Source organism: Aphelocoma coerulescens, chromosome 5 (genome assembly GCF_041296385.1).
Source record: "Aphelocoma coerulescens isolate FSJ_1873_10779 chromosome 5, UR_Acoe_1.0, whole genome shotgun sequence".
Classification (NCBI taxonomy): Eukaryota; Metazoa; Chordata; class Aves; order Passeriformes; family Corvidae; genus Aphelocoma; species Aphelocoma coerulescens.
Genome location: NC_091019.1, coordinates 6,047,383 through 6,073,292, shown reverse-complemented (window position 1 = coordinate 6,073,292; position 25,910 = coordinate 6,047,383). Strand labels below are relative to the sequence as shown.

The 25,910-nt window shown below is 41.2% G+C and overlaps 1 protein-coding gene across 14 annotated transcripts in view; it reads right to left on the bottom strand.

Moving 5' to 3' along the window:
* The window catches only part of NAV2 (neuron navigator 2), a 371,496-nt gene that overhangs the window by 77,024 nt on the left and 268,562 nt on the right, over window positions 1–25,910 (bottom strand). For 13 of the 14 annotated variants that reach the window (XM_069016444.1, XM_069016446.1, XM_069016442.1 and 10 more), the window contains 5 exons: window positions 24,626–25,727; window positions 21,246–21,358; window positions 17,780–17,888; window positions 15,603–15,998; window positions 3,770–3,892 (listed from right to left, as the gene is read on the bottom strand). In XM_069016444.1, coding sequence (XP_068872545.1) covers window positions 3,770–3,892; window positions 15,603–15,998; window positions 17,780–17,888; window positions 21,246–21,358; window positions 24,626–25,727 — 1,843 coding nt within the window. The remainder of the gene's footprint in view (window positions 1–3,769; window positions 3,893–15,602; window positions 15,999–17,779; window positions 17,889–21,245; window positions 21,359–24,625; window positions 25,728–25,910) is intronic. The other variant, XM_069016441.1, reaches the window with a different exon arrangement.

The following is a 25,910-nucleotide window of genomic DNA, read 5'->3' as shown; positions in this document are numbered from 1 at the left end:
TCAGTAATGAGATGGGAAGTCATGGGGTAGTTCTGCTACAACCTTCATTTAACTTTAGCTTCACTGTCTCAATTAAGAAGAAAAACTGAAACTGGAAACTGAAGACTTAAAGCTGTCTTATCCTACCATAAAACTACATAAAGAATATATTAACAAAAAAATCCGTTTTCTTTTCCTTATATTATAAATTTTTCCATTGTCTACAATAAAGCAGCACCTTAAAAAAAAACAAAAAAGGAAATTTGGTGGAGCTTAAAGGAAATTTGATGCAGCTTCTTAAGCAATACCCACCAGCAGCATGACTGTAATTCTGATTTCAGTGGAATCTGCCTCCTCCCAAAAGCAGTGACATCTTCTCTCCCCACTGTTCAAAACAGGCCAATATTTCCCCCAACCTGATAACTTGCTTCAGCTTGCTTTTCAGCCCTTCTGAAGTGTGATCCAAGTTGCCCTGGTTATGAAGGCAATCCAACAATCTCCCTCCACAACCAAGAACTAGCCCATCTTTGTAGTAATCTCATCGCTGCAGCAGGATTCAAGAAATTAAACTGCAGTTAGTGAATTTAAACACACTCCAGACAAAGGGGTTTACTCCACATATGTGAAATACTATCTACTACCTGAGCCAAGAGACATATAAATAACCTTAATCTGTTCTTATAAAATGCAAAATAGCAGCAAAATACTACTCTTCAGCTATTTTTGAAAGCCATCATTCTTACCATTTGTACTGCACTCAGTGACATTCCTATTAATAGCAAAGTATGTGTGCTCTGCATGGAATGTCTTCTGGCTTTCTGCTTGGTTCCTGCTTCACTTCCAATTCTTCTTTCCTGTCCATCTCCTGTCCAGGCTCCACAGTCTCCTCTGGGATTACCCAAAAGCAGGAAATACTTCTAAAATGCTACTGACTGCCAGGAAGAAGCTACAGCCACAAATCTGCCTAAAAATTAATCTGAATGTGGACTTGTTGTTAACCAAGCGTGTGACAAGACTGTTCCTGTAGTCATCAGATGTGATCAGGACACAGACACACTCTTGAGGAGCAAGCTCAGCACTGTTTTTACTGTTTAACCTACAGTCCATCAGTGCTGGAGCTGCTGGAAGCAGCAAGACAACACAATCCACTCTTTGACAAGTCCTCACAGTCAGAAGCTGGGAAGACCTTTCTTTGCTTTTATGCAAAGCCATGTAATTCATGCAACCTCAAATAAAACTCTAAAAGGGAAACAGTCCAAGTCAATCATGCTCAGCAGTATTTTTTTAAGCACTTCATCACTGATCATTTTTTAAAAGGTCATAGAGACACTTCTCTAACAGCATTACTCTTGACAAGCTCACATTCAGTCTCCTGTCCCAGTCACAAGGATGTGACAAATCAGCACAGGTCTGAATTATCTCCTCTAAATAACAGCCTCTACAGGTAAGCAACTACAGAAAGATTTGTTCAAACCTAACTGATCTACACATATTACAAATGAAAGTTATATATATGAAGGCAAGGCCAAAATTTAGTCTCAGATCAAGCAGCTGCATCTGACAATGTGAAATCAAATCACCAGATGGCACACAGCAAGTCTGTATAAATGTTATAGCAGACAAAACAATAGGAGATTGATTTCCAACCTTGAAAAACAAAAAATATCACAAATGAAATAAATTTTTTGATTTAAAATGCCTTTGTTCTAGGCAAACACAAATTATCGTGAAGTCAAAAAATAAGCTCAGCTGTGTTGTGCCATGACTCCATTAACCTTGCAATCAAGCATTAAATTCAACTCCCCTTGTTTGGATTTCCCTGCTGCAGGGAAAAATGTACCTTGTAAGGTCTGTGCTCTGCCTTACCAGAGCCAATAAGTAAAAGCCTCACAACTAAACTTCTACAACAAAGAGCACAAGAAACTAAACAAGCTAGCATATTGCAAAAATTCCTCTGATAACTTTTTAATGATTAACCTCATGCTCACAGGTTCACAGTCTTTCACACTTGTTCTCCCATGCATTCAATTAACATCTGCTTTGAACAAGTTAAATATAATCTTAATATGTTTTCTGCATGTACCAACAAAGCAACTCAGCACTCCTGCTCACTCACAGAATGAAGAAAACAATTAATTACTGCACAGTTTTATTCAACTCAATTTTCTTATGCCCTTTTTCACCCTGGAAAACTGCTGCTCAAGCTAGGATTAATTTTTTTGTTTAAACTGCACATCATGGTCACCCAGGAAGCAGAGGAGCTATTTTTAAATCACTGCCCTATTGTCAGAAACCTCTCATCTCCTGCATAAGGTATTATATTCTAAATAGAAAGACTAAATCAAAGCAACACATCATAGTATCACCAGCTCTGGGACCAAGGGTAATTTTTCTGCCATGCAGAGTCTTTATTGTGTGCAAAGCCTGTCCCCTCCAAGTGAACTGAAAGGATGATTTTCAAAGCTGAAACAAATGACAACCTAGGGACTGCATTTAAGTGGGTCACAGCCCCATTCTAGGTGGAATGTATTTAAACACACAAATAATCCCTCTTGTCAAATGTTCCTAAATGGTGCCTAATGTATGGTGTTTTCAGGAAAGGAGCTCAGCAAACAAAAAGTGTTGCAAGCACAGAAAACTCTGGATGGGGGAAGGAACCAATGACAGGAATGTATCACTGGCTCTCCAGAAGGCCTTTACTTAAACAACAATGTACTTTATCTTAGATAAATGCTGAATTTTAAACAGATGCTTCTGCTACTGTGGCAATGATCAGAAGCCACAGCAGCAGAAGAGGATGACACTTGATTCGTCTCCATCTGCATCACAAGGTGGCAACACCCTCACCCACAGGACCAGCAACGAGTGCTGGTTGGGTTTCAAGCTGCAAATTTCAGAACAAGATACGAGCTCCTGGAAAAATCCAGGCATATTTTACAACTGGCAAGCATATGTTGACCTGTAACTTAAACCAAGCTGGGATTCTCTGAGAGGTTTTAGATTTGACATCCTGCTCTTTACTAATATCACAAGGACACCAAAGCAGATTTAGTTCTGCATCTTGGCAGATTTAGATTTAGTTTGCTTAGAAAACAAGGCTAGATTCTCCATCACTTGTGTTTCCTTAGTAATGTATGCATCAATTTGAAGAAAGTATCAGTAATATCAAGCTCAGACGAGTGCATTACGTCCTGGGGATGACTTACAGATATAACATAAAGTGAAAAAACTTTAGTTCAAAAATTGGTTTGAACATGTACCTCAAAATTCATGTTTTATACTTAAAGGCCCTTCATGGAAGAAAAAAGATATGGGTCACTTATTACATCAACAGTAACACTGATCAGGCTTTGGAAGGGAAAGAAGCAGCTATATGCTGACCTCATTTAACCCATTTATTTCAACTTTAACAGAATATTTCACTGGGTTCCTTTGTGATTGCACTCCCTAAATTACGGATTTCCAGTCCCCTAATTCTTGATATTTAGCCTTGACTGCTCACACTGAATCACTGGACTTGGGAGAATCAATGGCCATGAGAAGAGAATTTGATCCTTTCTATTCCAAACAGGAGTTTTAACTCCTGTTAACTACTACACCAGGAGTTTTAACATTTTCTTGTGCTGCCTAACATCCGCAAAAACACAGGGGAGATCCCAGCACAGCAATCAGGAGACACAAAATCAGCACTTATCCCGACACCTCCGTGAACATATAACCTAGAGTACCCTGGAGAAATTTACATCCATGCCTCCCGTGCCTGGACTGCCAAGGGAATTTGGTGCCCTACCTGTCGGCGTCGCCGAGCCCCAGGGCCGTGTTGCGCTGCAGCGTCTCCCGCACGGCGGCCATGCCGTCGGGCAGCCGGTTCAGCCGCCGCGTGTACAGCCCCAGCCCGCCGTCCGTCAGGTACCTGACAACAGAACGCCACGCTTAGTAACACGCTGAGAAACTCACGTATTATCACAGCACCTGCTTCCTCTGTTCTGTGCTGCAGTTTCCCCGTTTTTAAGTTAAGGATATCACACGGAATTAGAAGCAAGGAAGACTTCATTCTTGATTGGATCGGATGTATCTTCGGCCTCTCATCAGTCTCCGTTACACCTCACACGCTCTCTCATCACTAACAATTGAATTTCAACATAAATGTGACAAAGGATTCTTAAAGAAAACTTAACTTTCATCATGGAATTAATTTAATATTTGTGAATGCTATCATTAGTGATCCCTTCTTGCCCAAAAAATACATGGTTTATACCACCCCGAATTTTTCTGCATGGGCTAAAACACAATCAAAATTTAAAATCTTTAACAAGTTAACTGCAAAAATCACATGAATTAATCCCTAGCTTTTGTCAGTGAACAATGAACGTTAAGTATTCCACGACTTATAGAAATCATTATGAATGAAAAGTTTTTTGCAACCTTGTTTTGGCTCCTACATTCTACTCTGGCTGCAACTGTGACCTAGAGACACCTGAATTTAAGAATTACTATTTCCTATTACTATTCTTAGGCACTAAGAAGTACCAGGTGTACATATGACACTTCATAAATTGCTAAGATAGCACATTTCTTACTTTCTGGTTTAGACAAATGAAAAATTAATCTTAAATTGAACAGAGATGACACACGGTGGGCAATGGCACAGAGCAAGCCCTGTGTTACCACCACCCGTTCATCAGCTCATGTAGGTCTGCATGAGCAGCACCGACAGCTGAGTAAACAGACCATGAAGATTTTCCCACACCTGAGACTGAAATAACTCCAGCACTACGGTCACTGTTTCCAGCACACTGCTGGACATGCAACATACCCCACCGAGATAGGAGCTGACAGGACTGTATCTCCTCAATCCTTTAGCCACTCTTAGCAAATCAACAGCAGACCCCAGAATAACATCCAGATACTCAGGACACCTTCCTCTGGCTTAAGAAAGCACAGAGCTTTCTACTTGATAGTGAGACACCGTCATCGACAGCAAGAAAGGAGAGATGCTCCAACGCTCTGAGCTGCAGGCAGTGGTGTCTCTGCTGGTGAGACCTCACTGTACACATTGCTTTACCCAGCTCAAATTTGATTACTGCATTTATAAAACTGGGATGGTGAGCAGTTGGGAAGCCTTAGGTGGGAAGCCTTGCCCATTCTGCTGACTAGCATTGCAGTTCAGTGTATAAATCTGTACAGAGCCATCCCAGCAGCAACCCAGGAGTGTCTGTGGAGACAGAGATTGCCAAGCGTGTCAAGTCAGACACAGGAGTATTCCCCACTCAGCAAGTCTGTGGGGATTCTCCAAACTCATAAACAAAGACTGTAAAAAGCACAAGGAGCAGTTGCACTGTAACATGTGGAAATTTGCCTTAGGTCTGGCATTCTACCTTGTGTTTGACAGTTTATAAATATTTTATCATGGAAGAATATGTTTTTTCCTTAAGCTACTAAAATAAAGGGGAAGAAAAGTGGAGCTTCAGACCATATTGTTATACAAACATGCAAAGAGGATTTTGCAAAAACATCTAATGCACACACACTAATTGGTTTACTGCAGCTACTTGTCTGCACACGAAACAAGTTTCTGTATGAATACTCTTTGCATGTGTGCTGGAAAAGGCAGCTTTTGGCTTTGCTCTCAGATTTCTGGCATATTGGCCCTTTGATAAAAAAGATCTGTTACAGTTGAAACAGATTGGTTTTCATACCTATCACTCAGAATATGTGGAAATAAATATAGTACTCTTATGAGTTAGCCATGCTGAAAACAATGCCTTTTCACCAGCATCGGCATATTGCATCTTCTACACAGAAGCTCAGCAAGGTAAAAGATTAGAATAACACTGCAGTAGCACCAAACTGAAAACTATGTCACATTTTCCTTGGTTTCAAGCACTGATACATCTTACATGAGCCAATGGAAGCTGGATGGCTTTGGCACCTTTGACAACTAGATCGTGACACTTTCCTAAACAAGCCCATGGGAAAAAGCACAGCCATAAATGATGACTTTTACCCCCCATACCAACAGGACAGGTTTCTTACATGCCAGAACAACACAGGACAGACTTTTGTATTTTGAAACAGGTTTGTGTAATCACAGTTTGAAAGCTTTATATGTTATTTATATTTCATGCAATATCCTCTACCCAGGAATGTTTAATTCGGAAAAGTGCCAAAACCAATGATGCCTGAAGTCCTGCATGTAACAGCAAAGTGAAGGAAGAAGGAAAGGTGCTAGCTTCTAAAGTCTGTGGAGAAAAATACATTTAAAATAAATTCACTTTAAAATACATGAAAAAAACCCCTCTTTACTATCCATTGGTTAGTACAGAGGAGATTAAAAGTTACTGGTGCCACAAACCTCCAGCCATTGCTTTCTTTTCCCTCCTCTCCATCCCTTCAAGCTTCCATTGTCTTGGCTTTAAGAAACTGTCTTGCCCTTATGAATACATTATTATTGCTGCAGATTTTTGCTTTATGAGAAAGGAGAATATAATGAAGGCACATTTTTCTAAAGAAAATCTTCCAATGTTTTACTCAGGGGAAACAAGACCAGGAAATATTGTCCTGCATATAACTGTAACAGTACTCAAAGTTATTGGAATTTATTGTCCTATCACATCCACAAAACGCGGAACCCAATAAATACTGGCCTCTCCTCTACAATGGCACATTGCAGTCCAAACAAATGTACTAGGCTTAAGTGTAATTTATCTGACTTTGCATATTAAAAACCATGACAAATCTGCACTAAAAGCCTTGCTAGCTTCACGACTGTTAAGAATTCTGCAAGCACATTCAGTGCAAAACAAACAGGACATAGAAGTATTTTTTACCTGCCCCCAAAGAAGAAAAAGTTTAAATATATGATCTGGGGAAAAGATAGTATCCAGACTCTTGACTAATAGAGATAGGCAAATTGTACAAAAAAAATTAATCTCACAGATGCTTTATGAATGGTACCAACAGCCAGAGTGAAATGAGTGCCTTTAACGAAGCTGAATATAATAATGTTTAATGAATGGACAGTGAAACAGTAATGATGTTGGTTAAAAGGATTTTCTAATCTTTCCAGGAATTAATGTACAAATACTCATTGCTACAGTTTCGCTCTTCATCAGCAAGGAAAAATAAAATTTAACAAACTTCTGCCAATATGAAAAGACTCAGATTAAACAAGAGCAGTATTATGCATTTCTAACACACAATTAGGACTGCTAGCCCACTTTCTAGGTGACACTTCTTTCCTATTAGAAAGAGGCTCCCTGCCGTGCATTACAGGCGTAAAGTAATTTGCTTTGGACAACCTGGACCTTTAAGCTTCTCTTTTCTTTAGCCAAATACACCTTTTCTGTGCCTCTGAAATTTTGAGTGCTGTAACAAGCCTTTCCAAGTGTAATATTTTTAGGGTATTTCTGATGCTGAAGTGATTTACTCCCCTTTCCTGAAAGGCACACTGAGGAAACAGGAATGGGTTATGCCAGGGATCAGCAAAATCCAGTGGTCTGAATCACTTGACTTCTGTCTGCACTCCCTACTTACCGATGGGTACAGCCAGCCAAAAGCATGCTAACTTTCATGGTCTGACAACTCTACCACTTCATATATATTCATTTCACTCCTTAATGCATTAATATGAATTTTCCTAGTTTGAAAATAGATAGCCAAGGGAAAAGCATTCTTTACTTAAGGATTAGGAAGTGAAGGAGCAGCAGGTACATCAGCAACACAGAACAGATCGGGCAAGCCTACCCTGACCTGCTCAAGATCCTGTAGCTCCATAATCCCAATCCCACAAGCAGGACAGCAGCTTGGGACCTGACTCTGGCAGCTCAGGTGCTTCTGCCTTCCTCTTGGTGCTTTGGATTACAGGTTGGTGTGGAAATAGCTGCCCAGGTGTCTCCTGGGCAGAGGACTTGCCCAGCAACCCAAGAGCTTGAAGCTTAAAGAAGCAAAAAGCTTGGGGGAATTATTTCACATATCAACATCTGCTTTGACATGCGGAAGTGTTCTCTTATTGATGTGGCAGTAACACTGTTATCCTTAATGCTTTCCTTTAAATCTCTATTTTCACTAGACTTCATCTGTCTCGTCATTACAGTCAGTTAAACGAGATCAAGAGGCTTAACGAGCTTTGAGTATCAAAGAACAACTCTAGCTTTGCCAGTTGCTAAAAACCCACAGCAGAGAATTCCCCAGTGGTGTTTCTGAAATACGCTGAATTGGAGCAAAACCATCCTGTTATTGCAACTATGAGTATGTCCTAAATCTGACTTAAAAAGAAATGCTACCCTAACAGCTGGATGATGACAACTCCAAATTTCTCAGTTTGGTATGAATTTGATCTGTACTTTTCATCACAACACTGGCATCAGACCATACGGGCTTTTACCATGTTTATATCCCCCAAAGTCTTTCCAATCACTCTTCCTGCCTGACTTGAATCAGTATTTGATCAGTGCCTGATGTCTCTAACCAAAGGGTTGAACACTGACCCTGTCTACAAGCCTGTGGCTGGTTTAAATTCCATTATTGATCCCTGTGAATTTCAACAAGAACATTGAGGAACAGGTTTAGGTCCTGAGCTTTCAGGTAGGGACTCCTAATACAATGCCCAAATCCCTAATATTAGACCAAATGTTACAGTTCAGGTTCATAGAAGTGCAAACCTATTGCTCAATTCATAAAATTTCATTTATATTTAAGGTAGTCTATAATTTATGAATTAATAGGCTTTTACTAATAATCAGTAACTACTTATAATTAACAAACTAATGAATGAACTACAAATTGTTTTGCAGATGCTTAACCCAAACATGGAGTAAAACCTGAACAAATGACTTGTGGACTCAAAAATCCTTTTCATTGCTGGAAAGGAGGAGATACCTGTTCCACTAACAGGTAAGACAGGAAAAATGAGATTATGCAAAACTTACTGAGTGTATATAAGTTCCACAGTTTATTTAGAGAAACCTCTCACGTGTAAATCACTAATTTGCACGAATGATGCTGCTTATTCACATTGTTCAAACTGGTCTAGAAGCAAAACAAGTTCACCCCATTAACTACTTAATGCTCAGACCTTTTTCCATGGGGAAAAAAAAAAGAGAAATCTGCAAAAAAAAAGGGGCTTCTGTGAAATCAATACTTTTCTATCTGTAGATGTGTTAAAGCTGCCTGGCACATAAGTTGTTCAGAAGCCATCAGATAACAATTTTTGGGCACTGCTGTTTGAGGCTAAATTTTTTTCTGTCTTCTCAGCTTCAAGCAGTCTGCAGGCAAGGAATTCCAAGGACAGTGTAGCCTGAAAGGGCATTGGGTGGCTGCTGCTCCTACACGTCCCCACATCCAGAACAACAACTTCTGACCGAGCTTTTGAAGAAACTGGTTTCCTGTGGAATGAGCAGTCTTAGATATTGGCAGTCAAAGAGAAGCTGTCAATATATAAAAGAATATTAGACTGAAAGAAAGTGCCTCTCACATGGCTGCACCCATTCCTGTTCCGGAGGAGAGTCTCCAGTGTATGATCCTCTTTCCAACACTCAGTCCATCTGTCAGCCAAGGGCACCTTAACCTCAAATTCACCTTCACCTCAAGGAGGAGGCTGGCTCCACCATTACTTTTAAAACTCTTTTTAAAATCTAGTCAGCCAAGACAGACTGGGCTGGAGTCAGACTGGAAAACAGCTGAGAGGTCAGTCCTTTCAGGTGTGCAAATGTCACTCTGGACCCCAGGGAAACACAGGTGGAAACTCATTACTGGAAAGAGGGAGACACACCCACCAAGCACCACCACCACCAGGCTGCTGGCCTGAAGCCAGCTGAAGGCCCACCAGAATCAGGCAGCTGTTCAGTGGGGCTTTGCTCATGCCAAACTTGATTTCAATGCCTAAATTCTTTCTCAGAGTCCATTTCAATGAAAATCATAGAACTAAGCTATAGAATAAGTGATCCATTTTTTATCATCCTTTTCAATTCTGTTCAGGAGAGGAATGACCTGTGACCAAACAGGATTAAGGAGCTTCTCAGCAGCATGAGCAGCAGAGGAAGAGTAACTCCACAGCGACTGTGGATTATTTCCTCATGCCCACTCTTTTCCTGCAGATATCCACATCGACACAGTGTGAATGGCTGCATCCCCCTCTACTGGCTAGCCCCGGACTGGGTCCCTATTTTGTCCTTTATAAACTGTCCCTTCATTCAAATAACAACAACCTGTTGGCACTGATGCAGCAGTTCAAACACTGCTGAGGTGTTTATTACAGAAAAAAGCCCCAAATGGGATAAACTGCTATTAAATGGTATTTTGGTAACTGTTAGCAATAGGTCAGTGTGTAGAAGTAACCAAAAATACCAAACACCACAACTATTGCATTCATTTTATTGATTAGCACTACATATAACCTAAAATGGGTATTTTACCATTATACTGAAATAAAAGCTGATGTCTAAGGTTATAACTCATAGACCTACGTTGTCTTCCTATACTGAATCATACACTGCAAGAAAGGTTCTATGAGAGTGTGTTATCTGAGATATCACTTGATAAAACACTGTCTTATTGATGAAGCTGACACAAGAACTTATTGTCAGATATCAAATGGTAAAACACTGTCTTACTGATGAAGCTGACACAAGAACTACTCCTGAAGTGAGTGCACTATTTAAGAATATTTAAAACAAGATACGAAATTAATAGTATTGAAAATGCTTGTGCAATATCCTACTCATGTCTCCTGCAAAGAACTGTTAAGTACAGTTCTTGGAATAAGAATACTGTTTTTATTTAAACACTGCCAGATTTTTTTTCTTTTCATTCTTACAGCACCAAGACTAATGTCTATGACTTTAAATCCAAATTTAGTTTCAACCTTGTTTGCTACAAAGGCAGAAGTCAATGTTTCCTTATCCCTTTTCTTGAAAGTCAAACGTTTGATTTGCTTGCCCAACCCCTTCATTATTTGTGTTAATTATCCATTTACCATATATAGATACCATTCTGCAATGTTGAGAAGATCAAATGTAGAAGTATTCTGCCGTAGCAAGACAAAAGACAGTTCAAATAAACACTCTGCTCACACACAGAAGAAAAATAAAATAAACCTCCTAGTGAGCCTTAGTCATGTTGAAATGCTAGAGCCATAAAAGGAATGCAGTTTCACCCATCCACTGTATTTAGATGAAACTTTATCACTAAAACCGTATCATTTAAAGAGCAGTGTCCAGTAAATGACTAATACACTGTAACTCAGAGCATACAGAAAAAACAGAGTGGGAACAACTATGGAAAGAAATAGCTCAGAAAAGCCTATAGACAGAGCACTGAATCCATGCACAGGGCACACATGTGCTCACTCTCAGCCCAGGATGGGCTCAGCCACTCCTGATTTCCAGCCAGTCATGAGTTACCTGGAGCAGCAATCACTCCTACTGCAGACAGCTTGGAAAGAATGAGTTTCTCTCGCCTACTGTTACCAATAACAAATTCTCATTAGCAAACTGCAGAGTCCTCCTCCTCCTCCTGTGAAACCTCAGCCCTAGTGAAGGTCTCTTACACCACCTATGACCCTGACATCTGAAGAAAACGCATCACTGTCTGACCAGTAAATAGCACAAAACCAAGAAATGGAGCTGCCAGAATCCTACAAATACTAACAACGCTTCAATACTCAGTGAAATCAGTCCTCGGTTTCAGATCTATTTTACCTCCCAACAGATGTAACTCATGAGCCTACTTCAAAACTCTATTTCAATGATGGTTTTGGTCCATGAAGGGCACAGTGTTTCTTGGGTGAGTTTGAGACGTGAGCAGAAGCAGGAGCAAAGCCTGATTCCCCAGTCCTGGGGAAAGTGGCCTGTTCTCCCTTTTAGCATCATCCTTCCTCCACGTTCCAAATTCAACTGCTTCCAGTGCTAGTAGAAAGATCCCCAGGGAGCATAAAGGTGTGAATAAACAAGAAGGAATCATAACCCCATGAGGACTGTGCATGCAAACACATTAAGAGGTTGTGGAAACAGACATGTGGAATGGGAATACATCACCAACAAATCAACAAATATGGGCAAGTTAATAAAATGGTAAAATGTATCCCCCCAACAATAACCACTGCACCTATGGGAGGTGGCTGCAAGGAGAATTTTAGCACAGTGCCCCTGACCAGTGTTGGAACACAGCTGGAAAAGCCATGCTTCTGCAAAAAATGATTTTGACAAAGGTGTGTTTGCAGACCCAAAGCCATTTCCTGAGAAAACTTGTGACCAGCACTAATCAGTGTATCCATGCTGTTAATTCTGCACAAAAAGCCACACACTTAAGGTAATGAAAACAGGGACAGAGGATTAATTAAATGAAAATAATTACAAAAGGCGCTTTTTTTTGACCAACAGCCCTGTTGCTGCATTCCAGTAAGAGATAAAAAGGAAATTAACTCTACATCTCATTAGAGAGAACTGGGGCTAAGGAGACAAAAAAGGGTAGGAATGTGTATGTTAGTAGCCAGAGAGAGACTGAAGTGGACAAAAACCTTCTGAACAAACACAAAAATCCATGAGAATTAACATGCCCACCTGGGACAATCTTTGTGGCAGAAAGGTAAAACAACTCTGGGCTCTGAGATGCCACTTTCCAACGAGGCTCTGAGCCTCCAAGCTCAGCCAGTCACCAAAGTGAGGGCGCTGAGGGCTCACTCCCTCACACAAATCCTACTCCTGTTGCTTCACCACTGGGTTATGTTTTAGACCTTGCAATAAGGCAGATCTTACCTTTGATCCACCCCCTGGAGACTTGCTTAGTTTAAGAGCTGCTCTCTGTCCCTTTGGCAAAGATACTCTTCCTAAGCCTAAGAAAGCAATCCCAGTGTCTGCCAGAGCTCTGCTTGAGCAGACTCATTAAGGGAGGCCAAACGAAACTTCCCATGACCCAGTCTGTTTCAGAGAAAGCACCAGGATCACAGGGCTAAACTAGTTTTTCTTGGCTATTGGATTTATTTTGGCTGTAACAAATATTTTGGCTTCCTTCCCTATCAGTTTGCCAATGAAAACACAGATTCAAGGTTTTCAGACTCCAGGATTGTAGCAATTCTGAAAAATGACAAAGTGAAACACATACCAGCTAATAAAGAGCTATTCATGCTCTAAATACCCTCTTGTGCTTCTCTCCACATAGTGCAGCTCAGCTTCTGGAAATGTTGAGCCTGTTTGCCCTCCCATTGATCTTGGTGATTTGTTCTGCAGCAAGTCACACGGATGCTTTCTTTACAAGCAACCTCTCTGATTTCTAAGCAGTTTATTATTCCTCTCCCACAAAACCACAATGCCATCCTCTTTTTCTACTATTTGAACTAAACAGACATTGGGGAACGTAACTTATGGAACAGGCTGCCAAACATCTGTTCACACTGGAGATGGCAACCCAGTGTCATTAGGTGTCACCAAAGGTAACACCCTTATTTTTTTATCCTTCTCCATTAATATTGGAATGCTGTTATTGCAATTTAATACTGCAATATTCCCTTCTCAGGGAATCCACTCACATGGTTACCCTGCACAGACTGCAACCCCAATGTTGTGGAGCTGCTTGCAGCAATGCTCCCTCCAAATGCTCAGCAGTACAGCAAGGAGAGGACCCCCAAACTGCCCATCTCCAAACCCTGTCCACAACCTGGAAATGGAGCTGGATCTTTCCAGCAATGGACTGACCTACAATACCAATTCAGTCCTTGGAACTTAGTCAGTGACTCCAATGGTGCTATATAAATTGATAAACCAACTCACACTATTTAACAAAACAGACTTTTGTAGCTAAAAGCAAAAGATGTGGAAAAGAAAAATATATTTGTACACACTTCTTGTCCTAAGGACCTTAAATTGAGATCTCATTTATCAGTATCTGGCTGTTACATGAGTCAAAACTGAAAAGTACCTGACTCTTTTAAAAACTAGTGGAAAAAAGGAGTCAGATACTGAATTAAAGATCTCCCAACACTCAAGGCCAGGAGTTAGGTGGGGTGGAGTATGTGACTCTTCTGCTATGTTAATCCTTCTTGGTATATAACTCACTGCTTTGGTGACAGGGGCACCAAGTGGCAAAACCATTTTATTACCCAGAATCTAAACACCACTCTTGTACTTTCAGACTATGGAAACCCCATTTTTTACCTTGCAGGATGACCAGACACAGAAAACAAAATGATACACAGAGATGAGTGAAGGCACAGATTTCTCTGGCATTATCATTCATAAATTCGACAGCTTTTCTATTCTTTCCTTTTCCTCAACCTGGAATCTGAATTTCATACACTAAGTAAAGATCTGCAAAGAGTGGGGCTCCTCTATGAGAAGCAGAAGCCTGAGCTGACACAGTTCTGCCAGGGATAATTCTCAACTACCACTCAAGGTGTTTTATGGAAACCATGGTGCTACTTAGAATTTAGTTTCCTCACTTCCAGACCAAAATTACAGCCACAAATCTGAATAGAAGTCATAATCCAGAAGAAAAGCAGTAACTGTTACTACAATAAACATTACAAAATCCAGGTGTAAGTTGATTTATTGAGGAAAACACAAGGCGCTTTAGTGATTTGATGCATTATTAATGCAGCAACAGCTACTGGTGTTTTATCTGAAACAGAATTTTATACTGATTTTTACATCAGTTACTTTACTGTAGGCTTCCCTAATGAAGCATTAAAAAGAAAGTGTCTGACTTTTCAAAAAGTGTGAAAATATCCAAATATTCATAACGGACAGAATTAATGGAGATTTCCAGATGGTGTAACTTCACTGGTTAAGTTAATGACAAAGCAGCAGCTGGATTCCACTAAGGGACACCACATCTTCCAAAAAAGCCAACACCACTAGAAATGTCACTAATAAAAAAAATTACAAAAAAGCAAGGGATGCAAGATGGCCAGAGAGGGCTGCCACAAAGAAAGAAAGAAAGAAAGAGAGAGAGAAAGAAAAAAAAAAAAAAAGCACCATTTAATTCTCAAAGATCAGTTTTCAATTTTAACATCAATCCACTGCTAATGTACTTGAGCTAAGTAAAAATGACTGGTTTATAGCAGGAACTGCAAATAGACGAATTGAATACTGACTTTGGAGCAAAGAACAAATGCTTTTCCTTTCAAGGGAGAGATAAAATGCTGATGTAAAACCTTGCTAATAATTGTCTATCACTTCATATTTCTGCACACTGACTTGTTCTTTAAACCTTCTGTAGCATGAACAAGAAGTTTTACCTAACACAGAGTGGCAAACTCATTTCCTTCCAGTGAACTGGCCCCTCAAAGTTTTGCCTCAGACCGCAGAAGAGCTCAACCAAGCACAGAACGTGCCTCACTCCCTCCATCTGCTGGGCACGAATGAATGTTGCAGCCACAATGAGCCTTGACTCAGGAAAACCTTTCACCACATGCAAGAATCTCTTCCTATCTAGGGATATTTTCTTAACATGCACTTAAAACTTCAGTTTTCCTTAAATCCCCCTGTGATGATGCGCTGTCTCTCCGGAAGCTTATTAAAATGAGCAGAACATCTTTGGTGTTGGCTTTTTTTACTTCTCCAAATAACCATGGAAACACAGCGCCACGAACAGCACGGAAGGATCACGTGAGTGAGGCATTAACTCACCCGCTGGTGATGTCGTCAGCCCTGATGTTCTTGCCCAGCACATCGCCGTCGCTCATGTAGCCGGTGGCGTCCATGGCGATGCCCTCGAGGTCGATGTCGTCGCCGGCCTTGTCGGCGATGTCCACGTGGCAGACGCTGCTGCCGCGCGAGGCCAGCTGCCGCCGCAGCGGCGCCGAGTACAGGTAGCGGCCGGCGCCCGGCTCCGCGCCGATGAAGCGGCTGGCGTTCCCGCGGGGAGGGTACCCGTTCCCCATGGATGGCGCGTCACCGGCCTGCAGCCGGGGGCTGGACTGGCCCAGTCGCCAGGACAGCGGCGTCGGCCGGCCCGTCAGGCTGAGGATGCTGCGGCCGCTGATCTCGGTGGTGACGTTGGTGTCAAACGTGGTCTCCAGTGTGCTTGAAAGGAGAGATGCACTGCATCAAATGGGGCTCTTACATGGAATGCTGTGAGATTTCAGGGGCTTCCGAGGCCCTGAACGCTCATCAAGTTACAGATTGTACAGAACAGCAATAACAATTTACTGCTGCAACACTTGGGGAGATCCTTTCTTTTCCTTTTTCAGCTCCTTCCCCATAGCCCCAGAGACTCTTGCACCCAGGCCACCAGGTGCTCTATACACGTGAGAAGACTTAAGCAGGAACTTTTTAATGGATTATCCACAGTATCAAAGCGTAACTTTCTCATCTTCAAGCACATATAACTCCATTACACCATGGCTTTGCCAGTCTAGGCGAGGGAGTGGGATAATAAGCTGACAAAAGGTAAACCTGCTGAAGTACTATTTTTCTGAGATATTTCCTTTTATTGTCTGCATTCATGAAAATTGTAACTCTGGAGATGTTTCCAGCCCCAAGATGGAAGCTATTTCTACACCATGGAGAGGATTAAATGAAAAAAAGTAAGAAGAAGGGCCAAAAAAAATTTTTTTTCAAAATATATTTTGCATATTAACAAACCAATAATGAACTATGAATTGCTTTGAAGATGTTCAAACCCAAACCCAGAAAAAACAATAAATTACTCATATAACTCATAACTCATGAGTTATGTATATATTTAAAAATATTGGTAAAATTTATATATGGAACCCTAAAAATGGGACTACACCATGAGTTTTCAGGTGGTGTGTACAGATTGCAAGACTTCACCCTGAATACTCATAGCTGAGTTGCAGCTAATTTATTTGCAGCTAATCCATAGCTGCAGCTTCTCATACCCACATGAACTCCTCTTTTCCTTTCCTACTCAATTAAGTGCCACTTTTTTTTATTTACTGTGGATATTAGTAAAAATAAACAGCACTGTACCATTCTCAATATAATGTTACATGTAAACTGCAAAAACCTTTGTATCTCTGGTTATAATAATTAAACCATAAAGACCTCTTGCATTAATTGAAACTTGCAAAGAAAAATAGCTTTGGGAGTTCATCTCTGCGAGCTCTGCTTCAGTTTTAGACACAAAGCCAAAACACAAAGTGCTCCCCCAATAAACTCATTTAGGGCTGGGGTAGGTAAGGCCCCAAGCATTAGGTAGGACCCCAGTCTCATTAGGGTCTTAACAGGTTCTTCTCCCTAACATCCTGTTCAACACTGAAAAGATCAAACTCACATAATGTTTAAATGTAGTAGCAATCTTTGTTTATTGACAGCATATTTTAAATATTGCTGAAGATTTCCAAATGCTGCTTTACAAAGAAAAAGCAGTTACATACAGGGGACGACTAAAAATATTAGAAAAATTTTGTTTGTCCAAAGTTTGGTCAGGAATTTAAGTGATGCACTTGATAATGTGGGTGAAGCACAGTTCACCTCTTATTTAAACAAAATATTACACATGGGGGGAGAGAGGTGTAATGCACTGAAGTTACTCAACAGTAAGAAGAAACATTTCAAACTGTAACTTATATTCAAACATCACCTCACACATTTAACAAGAAGTGGTTATTCTTGACTTTTGAGTCAATACACAACCCACCTCATCAATTCCTCATCATACATCTCAATAACCAGCAAACATTATTCAAATCGTGCATTAAAGACAAAAATTACAAGATCAGTATCTTCCATTGTCAGTGTTAATCATTTTTCTAAGGATGCAAGCCAGCCAGGTGTAAGAGATGTAAAGGAAGAGCACAGTGGTTTCCATTTTCATATAAACACAGTGGTGCCCTCACCTGTGGGTGACCTGGGTTCCCCGTAAACTGGACATGGTTTCCTCCAGGTTCTGCCGAAGGTCAGCGATGTTCTTCACCGTTCGCAACCGCCGAGTCTCCGGATCCTCTCCTACAGGGAAAATAAGCCCTGAGTAAGGACCAGGCAGGAAATAGCACAGAACTGGGCCGTCACCTATGTCTGAATCTGACTCTAATGCATTTTTTTACTGACTTTCTAAGCTGGTTAGGATTGAGATTCCATTCCCCTCGGCAGGCACCTGCTGTCATCACATCCGGACTGAAATGAGCTCTGCAGGGTTACCTTCACTGCACAGGCTGCCTTTGAGATGCTGCTGTATTGTCATTTCCCATATGACCCAGTTTAAATTCTGGTTAACTTTCAACCTCATTAGAATATACATTCCATCAATACTACCCTTTCCACCTCATGTATTGACATAATTAACAGTAACCTGACACAGGCAATTTCTCCAATGCTGTATTTTGACTACATCTTCTTCGTCCTGTTTCACACAGATCTCATTCTACAGTAACAGCTTTCCATAAATTAAACTGTGCTGATGGGGTGCTTCATGCTGAGTGATGTTTCAGGTAAAATAACAAGAGGTTTTGCTTGTCAACATCACAACACAGTTACTGTTCCTAAAATATGCTACATGACACAAAGTTGGGGGGTGACTTAGTTTTCATGGCATTTAGAAATCCTGTTCTTTAAATACTTTGTTCTAAAACACATTCATGTCCTGCTCTTTAAAAGTAGAGTTTATGTACACAAAAAGAAGTCTTCCTACTGCCTCAGCATAATTTCATTCTACCAAATTAATAATTTAATTAGTGCATCAGCATAATTTATTTACATGCTCTCAGCTGTCAATTCAGAAACACTTTGGTTGCTACCTCAGCTGAGCTTTATGGAGTTAAACCCTCTAAGTGGCTGAAGAGAAGTGAATTTCTAGTAGTGCCAGCGTATTCTTTGTAAGCTGAAAGCTGGAACAGAAAATCTCCAAAAAACTGTCACAAAGCTTCTGTTGGGCACAGAAGGAAATAATTTCATTCTAAAGGGTTTACAACTCACTACTAAAGAAAATACTACAGTAAATGTAAAACTTTTCACATTTTGTATCAGCCTTCTCTGTAGAAGTGATGTGTTCTTGAGCTGCCAGGATGCTGGTCACCCACACAATTGCTAGTTTAGATGGATACCTGTATATTACACACACCAGAAACGTGAAGAACCAGATAAAAAAGCTGTTGCTGGAACTTTCTACAGTCTCTGCTTTAAATTTCACATTTAGAAAAGGTGCCGGGTTGGTGGCACAGAAAAACCCACTCACACACTGTTGCCTACAAAGCAGCAGTGGTACAAACTACTGACCCAAGTGCTTAGTTCCCATGCTAGCATTTTTCTTTCAATCAGTCTCTACTCTCTGGGAAATCATTTCCCTGAGTTACAATTCACTTAAGCCAGAGGGTCAAACAATTATGGTCTGGCTGGACTGGAAACATCCACCTAACAAGGATGATTACTTTAGCCAGAGGGTCTCTGGGACAGAAAGCATTTTCTATACTCATGGATCTACAAATTTTTGCAGTAAAAACCATAAAATATTTATAAGCCTTTAGCTTAACAAAGGTCACAGTGCTCTTTTACAGATCATTTATCTCATCGATGTGAAGGCAAATGGTAGGTAACTTCTTGGGAAAACACACAGGAGACAAAACTAAACCAGTTTCTACTGAGATCACTCTTCTGCCTAAATTGATACCAAATTCTCACTTAAATGACATTCCACTGCTTAAACTGTAAGTATACTTAATTGACAGATATTGGATGGTTAGCCCCTAGAGCTTAGTTCTGAGATCACTTAGCTCCTCATGAGCAGGCAGCGTCCTTAAACAATTCTGCTTCCATCTTCCCCTACCTATGCTCTCTTTTGTTTTATATGTGCTTTTAAATTAACAGCATCAATGGCTGCTATGCAGGGAGAGAAGATATCAGTGCCTTATTTATTCTAATTCATGTGGGCTGAGGGACTATTTTGTTTAGTTTGTTCTGTTTCCCCCAAGGCCCCTTTATGGATGCTGCTGTCGGGTCTGGCTGTGCACAGCTGGGGTTTGCATCTCCCTTGTTTGAGGCTGTCAGCTGTCTTCCGCCTTTGGATCCCAAAACTTTCATATTCTAGTTGAGTAATAGTTTGTATTTACATAACATCTGTCATTAAAAACTGAAGACCTTTTGTGATCCCAGAAACACTTCTCAGTCTGCAGGCTGAAATACATCCAGCCCAGCCAATATGATGATTAAGAGGTAATGCTGGAAAAGTTTAAGCAGCTGGACACTGTTTCTTACTTGGAACTCTCATATTTAAATATAAGCCCAAAAATGTTCTCAAGGATTTTATCCCTTGTGCCTTTTATTTGCCTTTTAAGTACTTAATCCACCTATATATAACTTGTACACACAGATATGCTCACTTATGCATTCCTGCAGCCCTTTTCCTCACCAGTGACTGCCTCTAACCTTTGCCATCAGCACACAGGTGAAAAGGCAGCACTGACAGAATGTGCAATGCAGTATGGAATTTATCTCACTGTGACACTTTTAGCCACATCACTTCTCCAAGGAGGGCATTTGGTTTCAAACCCCACATTAAACTGGGGGACACCAAGACTAAGTAGATGAAAAAACCTGAGATATTCTACAGATGAGGTATCCTGCAATAGCACACAGTAAGCAAAGTCATAGATACTGCTGAAATGGGGACAGGAAGAGATCAGACTGTGACTTTAAAAACACATTTTAGATTACATTAGTAGTATCTAATAGATTCTAACAGAATATGGTTGATGAAAATCACTTTGTTATATTGATAAGCTTAAATTTTTTTGCTAACTAGCATATACTTCTTACAGTAGCACGAATTCTAGATAAATATATGAGGTACTTCCTAATTTAGACTGCTCGTGTTCTAGCTACAACCAGTTTCAGCTTCTGTATGCTGGACACAGTAAAGTGTAGTTGGATTGTGGTGCCTTATTGCTGCAAAGGCTTTTTCTCAAATTGATCAGATGCATGTGAGTGATACTGAGATTCCTCCAAACCAAAACATCAAGGAAATGAACACAGTCTCTTCTGTAAGGTCCAAAACAAAGTTTTTAAAAGAAAACAAAAAATATGAAATGCCTGGGAATTCTTAGGATCTTTATAAATAGTTTAATCCTAAAAAATGCTGCATGTCACCTAGAAAAACATTAAGTAGGCAGAATTCCTAGTTTGGGGAGCACACCATTGTGCTGAACTGAAGCATCCAGAGTTCAAATCATTAACACCTGGTTTTCATTGCGGTGAAAAGAGCTGAAAGAAATAGAGTTATTAAGAACTAAAGCATCAGGAATAAAACCAACTTTCTCTAGCCTGTTCTCATTTAGCCAGACCACAGCCAGTGGGTCATGCTGCAAGACATACCTGAGAGGTCCTCGAGGGCAGGCTGGGCAGTTTTGACATAGAGAGCAGAATCCATGCTGACCCCTCCTGTGCTGGCCTCGGCTGTCACGTTCCCTTCATTGTCTGTCTGAGATCTGGAAGGCAAAACAACACAAAGATGTGCAGCCACTCTCCATCCAAAGTATCTCAAGTATAACAACAAGGCGAGTGCACCTGCCATCAGCCACTCTGTCCCACTCTCCAGAACAGACCAGCAGACTGATTTTACATAATTCATTAGTCCCATGTTGAATTACGTCCTAGAAATGGAAACAAGCACTCAGCTGTAAAAAATAAAAAATTCATAGTTGGAGATAGGCTTCATAGCTCATCAGACGGGGTCTTAAGACACTTGGATTTCCAGATGTATTTTAATTATCGATAACATCAATTGTTGTGGCTAATCTGATCCTCTCCAATAAAGTCTGTATTGCACAAAGATAAAGCAGGTAGCAAGTGATGGTATGTTACACTCCTGCTAGGTTCCCTTCAACATCACTTGTATTTTAAAAGAAATGACTGGGAAAAACGAACTTCAAACTCCAATTTATTGTCTGATATTACGGCTGCCAGGTAATGAAAGGTGATGTACGGATCTACTGTCAGATTTGAGAAAATATTGGGACTCATTTCACTTTACTAATCGTGCTGTGTTTTGCTCATAGAGCCACACCAGCAAGCAGCTGGAAGTTCTCCTGCCCAAGGGTAAGTGCTGTAAAAAAGTGAAGACACAGTGGGGAATTATTATTGCAATACTTTTAATTTCACTTGACCCTTTTAGCAGGATGCTCTGCCTGGAGTGGGGGTGAAACAACTGGAACAGTGCCCTGTTTACAGAGCTGTCTGTGGTGACAGGAGAAGGGATCTCTTGCTGCTTTTGGTGTTGAATAATGCTGAAAGCAGCCTGACCCATCAATCCCAAATTCCAGCCTCCTGACAGAGAGGTGAAGATGTGGCAGACCTGGTAAGGTACCTGATAAAGGAACCAACAGTGATACCACTGGTAAGTAAAGATGCTGAGCTGACACAGCTGGCCAGGAGACACATGACTCACACTGTCCTATAAAAGCCCGATCCCACTGTTTAGCAGCAAGGTCTTCTAACACACCCCTCCCTGGAGTGCATGCAGGGACCCCTCCCTTGAGTGGGGACATCCTGCAGGGTGACCAAAAGAGATCTGCCCATGGCCATTGGTATGGGTGAGTAACATCAATCTCTACTGAATAACTGCTTTTGCTAACTTTAATATAATTCCTTTGATATTGCTTCAAAAATAGTGCATTATACTGTTCTAGTAATCACAGCTGCCTTTACTGTGTAGTAAATAATTCTGATTGAGAACTTTTAGTCTAATCATTGTCAAAATAAATCACTTATTTTTATATAAATATATCCGGTTTGTCATCCTTAATCCTACAGGACAGTTGAGTTACATGAAGTTTAATTACACCTGTATAATCTTTTAGACATGAACAAAATTGATGAAGTCTGGGGTTAAGCCTGGATCCAGCTGCATCCAGACTCCTCTCTGAGAAGGAGTTTAGAAAGCAAGGGGGTCCTTTCTGCACCTCCTGACTCAACGGGAGGGCTTCTCTAATAAACTTTGTCTGAAGCTCCCATTCTGCCCATGACAACACTATACAAAACACAGAATAATTTCTTGTCTTTTGCTTTAAAAAAAACCCATCAAACCCAAACAAAAAGTCTACAGGCAGCTGAAAAATACAGATTAAAGTAACCTTAACTGACGTCAGAAAAAACCTGAGCCTTCTACCGCAATGCATTAACAAGTGCATTTTGCAGATTCAAATAATGTCTGGATAGTAAATATAATAATGTGCTATGTGTGCCTTGCAAACCAACATGATCTGACTTTTCTCTTTCCTTTCAAAGCTAATATGATCACAGAGTTTGGCCTTTTTTCCCTCCAATGCTGAGAAGTAAACACTGTTTTTCAATTTTCCAGCTGCCAACAGGTAGTTTCATTCCTGGTTTTGGTAAAAGGTCAAATAAATATTGTGTAGAGTTTATCAGTATGTATAGATTATAGAAAATGTATGGATTGCATCTGCTTTTACACTTTACATGATGGTATCTGTGTTCAGACAAAGATCAATACCAGCAATGAGAGGACATTATAGTTATCTGATAAACTAAGCAACCCATCTCCAAAAATTTCTGCTTCCCAGGTCCCCTGGCATTTTACTCTACAAGGGAGAATTCTCAAAGGGGCCAGAAGACTCAAGGGTTGCTCTTCCCATTCTGCATTCCTATACAGGCCTTTGGCACCCCTCTCCTTCAGGTTCATTCCACTGACATTCACTCTTATTAAAAAATGTGACCAACCATTTTTTATGCTACATCTGCCAAGTGATCCAAGGCAAGCTTCAGTAGAGCTGAAAAAACTAGGGGACAGGGCAACAAAGATGACCAAAGATCATGAACAAGATCTCCACAAGTAAAAACTGAAGAGGCTAGGATACCTTAGCCTAGAAAAGACACATCTTAAGGAAGGGAAGGGGGTGATAAAGGTCTTTCAGATCATGAGCAGCAAGAAGATGATGAAGACAGAGCAAACACCTGCATCCTCTTCCTATGAAAGAGCTAAGCAATGTCAAAAAACCCCCAAGAGATGGCTGTCCAAACCAAAAATCCCACCCTCTGAGAAACTTCTTGTGTCCCAGTCATGCTGTGTCCTTAGGAATCTCTGCTACTGATTTCCCTCTTGTTATATTTCCCTCTGTATCCTCTACTGCCATTGTCAAACAGAAGGTGCTTCAAACAGAAAATGGACTAGTAGAGAGGTTAGCTGTCACTTCATTTGCCTGCTCTTTTGCTTATCTCAGGGTTAACACATACAACACCACAGACTTGTTGTCTGGCCTTACTTAAACTAAGGGATTTTTATTTTAATAATTTTTTTTTTAAATTTTCAATTCCTGCATGCAGGAATGAGGCAGAATGAGGCAGCTCCACCACTGTCAGGCACAATGAAGAGTGTGTCTTGGTGTTGCTACAACTTTCAAAGCTATGATGCGCAAAACAAACCTGATACGTGTTCCTGTACCCTTTGGAAGAGCAGCATCTGGTCAAGGAGGTGTTCAGCATCTTTCCTGCTAGCAGGGTCAGATACAACAATAATTCCCCCTCCTGTCTATCATAACTTCTCATACACCTTAGTCTGACAGCCTTCACCATCAGTTTTGTGAAAACGCATAAATTGCCTACACTCTTAAATAAAGCAAGAAACTTCTCCGTGATGTAGCATTTACCTTGCTGCTTCACTCCCCTGGAAGAGCGTCCAGAACGACCCTTCTGGGCACCCCGTTCCCCACAGCCCCCTGGTGAGGCGTGTCCCGTACCTGTACATGAAGGGCGCGACGGTGGCGGTGTTGGGGTGGCTGTATTGCTGCTGGGGATGAGGTAGCTGCACACTCACGGTGTTGCTGCCCGTGGTGTGGGTCGTCACCGCGGGCCCGTTCACGGCCTGGCTGCTGCTGCTGCTGTGGAGGCCCCCCACGCCCTTCCCTTCGGAGGAGGCCAGGCTGGAGGAGGAGCTGGAATGACGGCTGTCCAGCTGGGACTTCTGATGCGACAGCCCCGAGCCGGCTTTCCCGCCACGGCTCCTCTCGCCTTCCTTTGCAGGAACAGGGGCACTTGAGGATTTCCCTGTGGTGTTTTTCATTCCTGGTTTTGGTATTCCACTGTGCGAAGGGGCAGAGGCCTCCTTCTTGGCACTGCTCAGCTTCCCTCCTTTAGGGATAAAGCTTGCGATCTTGGAGGACTTTTTTGGCATCTCTGTTGTTGCTGTTAATGCTGTCTGTTCTTCTTTAGGTTCCTCCTTCAGGTCCAGCTTCTCGGTGATGGATGTTCTCTTTGTAATGTCTTTACTTTTATCCTTTTCTTTCTCTTTTTGTTTCTCTTTCTCCTTCTCATTACCCTTTGGAGAACTTTTCTTATTCGTCAGTGCGCGGCTGAAAGTCCTTTGTGCAATTCCCTTGAGTGCAATTTTGGGGCTGCTGGACATCGATCCCGGGTTGCTCACATTCTGATTGGTGGCATCGATTTCTTCACTCTCCTCGAAGCTGAGAAGCGTCTCCAGCTTTTCACAGCTGTTGTCCCGAGACCCCGGGCACTCCAGCGTTGTCCCTCCTGCTTTGGAACCTCCTTTGCTGTTGAAGAGTTTTAGTTTTTCCAGCATGGATTTCTGACCGTTGGGAGCTGTTTTGGCAATTTCCGAGGGTGGCTTTGGAGGCTCCACTGCTGGCTGCTTTACAGATAACATGGAAGACGTCGCTGTGTGCTTGGCACTGAGGGACTTGCTGCGCCAAGGTTTAATAGCAGAGCTGGGCTGAGGGATGGCTGAGGAGTTATTGCAAGGAACAGCACTGCCGCAGCTTTGAACTGAGGATGAGACATTTTCATTCATTCCTGTGGGCTGGGAGGCTGTGCTGTCTGCAGGCTCTGGAGAAAAAACACAGAAAACAACCCAAAAAAACAACACAGTAGTACCTGGTGTTAGAGTTACTATGAGATTCTTTCTGTAATGAAACATCAAGAATTTCACACTGATAACATAAAAAGGACACATCAGTATTTTCAACATCAGTGAAACTTAGAGAAAACAAAAACCAGTTTTATTTTCCT